The following is a 4,898-nucleotide window of genomic DNA, read 5'->3' as shown; positions in this document are numbered from 1 at the left end:
GCCCATCAGCTCTCCCCGGCCGGGGGCAGCCCTGCGGCCCTGCAGGGGAAGGCCGGGCGGGACAGGGCACAGACAGAGCGAATTCCTGGGGCCTGCGTGGCTAGACGTGTCAGGCCGGGCGAGCGCAGCTCGGGAGGGGCCCAGCAGGGCTGTAAGGACGACATGGTGCCCTCTCCCCGCCGGCAGAGAGAGGCCAGACTCCTCTGGCACAACTGGCTGTGAATTGGGGGATTCGCCCGTTCCCATCTATTCTCCAGCTCTTGGGCCCGTCAGCCGGCAGGTCTGGGCTTAGGGCGGCGTTCAGCCGCAGAGCTGGTCTGGGGGGGGGGCGCTTAGCCCTGCAGGACACCAGAGGGAAAACGAACCCCAGACTGCCAGAACTGCCCCAAGATCCCCTTCCCTGCTCGGGCTGAGGAGCCGGGATGCCTGGGAGGGGCCAGGGTCAGGGGTTGGCTACCACAGGGGACCGAGTCAGAGGGCCGGAGCTGCCTGTGTTACTCGGCCGGGCACAGCCAGGGCCGGACTGTCCTAGAGAAGAGTGTGTAAGTGACCGAAGGCTGGTGGGGCCAGGCAGCTGTCCCCAGACTGGCTCAGGCCAGACTCCTTCACCTGGAGAGAAGAAGTGATGAGATGATCAACAACCATGGGGACAAGTAAAGTACGTTGTCGTGGGATACGAAGGAAGGTCCTCTCATGGATGGCCAGTTTTCAGAATGGAGAGAGGTAACGAGCGGGGTCCCCCAAGGGTCCATGCTGGGACCAATCCTATTCAACAGGGCTGCGTGTAGACTGGCATGATTTTCCGAAAATGCTTTTAACGGAAAAGTTTTCCGTTAAAAGCATTTGCGGAAAAGAGCATCTAGATTGGCACAGATGCTTCTCCACAAAAGCACTTTTTACGGAAAAGCGTCCGTGGCCAATCTAGACGCGCTTTTCCGCAAAAAAGCCCCGATCGCCATTTTCGCGATCGGGGCTTTTTTGCGGAAAACAAATCTCAGCTGTCTACACTGGCCCTTTTGTGCAAAAGTTTTGTGCAAAGACTTTTGCCCGAACGGGAGCAACATAGTATTTCCGCAAAAAGGCCTCATTTCTTACAGTAGGGAGTCAGTGCTTTTGCGGAATTTCAAACGGCCAGTGTAGACAGCTGGCAAGGTTTTCCGGAAAAGCGGCTGATTTTCCGGAAAAACTGGCCAGTCTAGACACAGCCCAGATGTATTGATCTAGAGAAAGGCATCAACAGGGAGGTGGCAAAATTTGCAGATGACACTAAATTACTCAAAATAAATAAGTCCAAAGCGGACTGTGAAGTGCTTCAAAAGGATCTCACCAAACTAGGGTGACTGGGCAACAAATGAAAATTAATCTTCATAAATGCAAAGCAATGCACATTGGACAAAATAATCCCAATGACACATACACAATGACAGGAACAAATTTAGTTATTGGCACTTGAGAGAGATCTTGGAGACAGTGTGGACAGTTCTCTGAACGCATCCACTCGGGGCGCAGCGGCAGTCAAATAAGCGAACAGAACGGGAGGAGAAACATCAAAACAGCAAATGCTCTGGTAGCACTTTAAAGACTAACAAAACATGTGGATGGGGTCATGAGCTTTCGTGGGCACAGCCCACTTCTTCAGATGGATGGGGTTTAAAAAAGGGATAGAGAATAAGATAGAGAATATCTTATTGCCTCTATATCAATCCATGGCACGCTCACAGCTTGAGTACTGAGAATAGATGTGGTCACTTCAGCTCAATAAAGATATATTGGCATTGGAAAAGGGCAAGGAAAATGATGAGGGGTTTGGAATGGCTGCCATATGAAGAGAGAGTAACAAGACTGGGAATTTTCATCTTAGAAAAGAGGAGACAAAGAAGGGATACGATAGAGGTCTATAAAATCACGACACATATGAAGGAAGTGAATGAGGAAAAGCTATTTACTTGTTCCTGTACATAAGGACGAGGAGACACCAAATGAAATTAATAGGCAGCAGGTTTAAAACAAACCAACGGAAGTTTTGCTTCACACAGCGCACAGTCGACCTGTGGAACTCCTTGCCAGAGGAAGTTGTTGACAGACAGGATCCTGCGCTGGATGGACCATTGGTCTGACCCAATATGGCCGGTCTCATGTTCTTATGTCCTATTTCCCATAAAGCCATGTGGATTGGTATCTATTATACCATCCTTCAACGCTTTACTTATTGCATCCTCCAGTGCCTTGTCAGGCTTCCTCTTAGAATTGGGGTGAGGGGAAAAAGCCGACCCACACTCCGGGATACACCAAATAGTGACACAGAGAGCAGCCATACAACGAGCCTAGCACACACCCAGCCAGACGGTTAGCCCTTCTCTGCACGCACAAGCCCTCGCACACTCTGCTAATCGTTCGCAGGCCTCCGGAGCTGTTCTGCCCCAGTGGGATGTGTCCCGCAGCTCATCATGGCGTCTGTCAACGGCAGCCTGCGGCCCGCCTCGTTCCTGCTGGTCGGCATCCCGGGCCTGGAGGCCACGCAGCACTGGGTCGCCATCCCGCTGTGCTGCATGTACATCGTGGCCCTCCTGGGGAACTGCGTGGTCCTCTTTGTGATAAGGACGGACCCCAGCCTGCATGAGCCCATGTACCTCTTCCTGGCCATGCTGGCCGTCACCGACCTGGTCCTCTGCACGTCCACCATGCCCAACATGCTGGGCATCTTCTGGCTGGGCTCCGGGGAGATCGGGTTCCACGCCTGCCTCGCCCAGATGTTCTTCATCCATTCCTCCTCGCTGGTGGAGTCGGACATCCTGGTTGCCATGGCGTTGGACCGCTACGTGGCCATCTGCCACCCCCTCCGCTACACGGCCATCTTGAAAATCACGACGGTGGCCAAGATGGCGCTGCTGGTCTCGGTCAGAGGCCTGGTTGTGATCGCCCCCCTCCCCTTGCTCCTCAGGAGGCTGCCCTTCTGCCAGGCCCGCCTCATCCCCCACTCCTACTGCGAGCACATGGCCGTGCTGAAGCTGGCCTGTGCAGACACCACGCTCAATGCGGCGTACGGCCTGATGGTGGCCTTGCTTGTGGGGGGCCTGGATGTCGTGTGCATTGTGCTCTCCTACGTCATGATCCTCCGGGCTGTTTTCCGCCTCCCCTCAGCCCAGGCCCGGATCAAGGCCCTCAGCACCTGCACCTCCCACGTCTGCGTCATCCTCCTGTTCTACGTCCCCGGGCTCTTCTCTTTCCTGGCTCACCGCTTCGGCCAGAGCGTCCCCCAAGCTGTTCACATCCTGCTGGCCAACCTCTACCTGCTCCTGCCGCCCATGCTCAACCCCATCGTGTACGGCATGAGAACCAAGCAGATCCGCACGCGGGTGAGCAGGGTCTTTTACGTGAGGCCCCCTGAGTGCGTGAGGGTGGTCGCTGCACCCTCCTTCCCACAGCCGCCACGCACCACTGGTGTGCGCCACGAGTCTCATTCCTCATGGAGCCCTGGGGGCAAAGGAAACTCTTGGGCCGTTCCCCCATTCGGACCAAAATAGCAGACAGTGAACCAGCCTGCCCGGCACTCCGGAGAAACCGTCTCCCTCCCAACGGGAGCCACCCAAAGGGACGAGGCCGGGCCTGGCAAGAAGGGGGACGATGGCACCCGTGTTACAGCCAGGACCTGAGACTCGGAGACGGGTGACTCTGTCCAGGCCTGACACCCGCACGCCTCAGTGCCTGCCCTGTCCACCCATCCTGGCTGCTGGGATTCCTGGAGGGGCTAAGGAGGAGGGGCTGGGGGGGTCGGCCAGTGAGGAGCTGAGGGGCAAGGGGATGTGGGCGCCAGGGGTGTGGGCTGGAATGAGGCTGCAGGGCAGGAGGAGGCTGAGGAGGGGGATGTGTGGGGCAGGGAGGCAGGAGGCGGTGGATGTGTGGGGCAGAGAGGAAGCAGGAGGCTGGGGAGGCAGATGTGTGGGTCAGGGATGCAGGAGGAGGCTGAGGAGGGGCATGTGGTGCTTAGGGAATGGGAGGGCAGGAGGAGTCTGGGGAGGGGGATGTGTGGGGCAGGGAGGCAGGAGGAGGCTGGGGAGGGCGATGTGTGAGGCAGGGAGGCAGGAGGAGGCTGAGGAGGGGGATATGTGGGGCAGTAAGGCAGAAGGAGGTGGATGTGTGGGGCAGTGTGATGGACCGGGCCGTGTCTGGGCACAGCTGAGGGCATCCGCTCAGGGCGAATTGCTCAAATCCGGGGCTCCTTACAGCCCCCCCGACTGGTGACCTCTCCACACAGGCCACAAACCAGTCTCACAGAGCGCTTCAGCTGCCTGCCTGAAGCCTCACGAGCAAAACCCCGTCGACACCCCAGCAATATCCATGCCCCAGATGGCCCCGGGCCTCATACGCAGGTGGGGGGTCCTAGCACCCAATCCCACCTACCCCGAACAAGTTCTGTCCGGTTCCAAGAAACCAGCCACAGATCCCTGGTCAATTTACTCTCCGGATCTTACCCACAAATCACGCTGGGCCAATCCTTTAGAATCTAAAACTAAAGGTTTATTAACACAAGAAAGAAAAGCCTGAGAGTGAGGTTATTAAAGTACAGTGCGTTACATGCACCGAATCTCCCAGTACTCGATGCAGGCTCTAGCAGAGATGTTGCAGCTGCTGGTTTAAAAGTTCTTGTTGCACATCCTACGATCAGGATGGGTTCACAGGTCTTCCGGGCTCTTCAATCCCTGCAGTGCTGCCTCTGGGATGAAGTGCTGAGCTGAGAACAAAATGGCATCGACCACATGGCCTCTTTATACCCCCTTCCTGGCCTCTTCTGGTCTCAGCCGGTCACCTGGTCCTCAGCCTCTCTCTGCTGGCAGCTCTTGGGTCTCCGCCCTCCTGCTTTAGGTGTGTCCTTGGGCCATCGAGTGTCATTGTTCTAC

General features: G+C 56.6%; 1 protein-coding gene across 1 annotated transcript; it reads left to right on the top strand.

Annotated features, from left to right (window-relative positions):
• Positions 1-2,447: 2,447 nt before the first annotated feature.
• LOC102454566 (olfactory receptor 52R1-like) lies at positions 2,448-3,524 on the top strand. The gene has a single exon (XM_075934737.2). The coding sequence runs from the start codon at positions 2,448-2,450 to the stop codon at positions 3,522-3,524; it is 1,077 nt and encodes a 358-aa protein (XP_075790852.2).
• The last annotated feature ends 1,374 nt before the right edge of the window (positions 3,525-4,898 follow it).

The sequence above is a fragment of the Pelodiscus sinensis genome, chromosome 1, assembly GCF_052426305.1.
Source record: "Pelodiscus sinensis isolate ZL-2025 chromosome 1, ASM5242630v1, whole genome shotgun sequence".
Taxonomy (NCBI): Eukaryota; Metazoa; Chordata; order Testudines; family Trionychidae; genus Pelodiscus; species Pelodiscus sinensis.
This window is presented reverse-complemented; position numbering and strand designations above follow the sequence as displayed.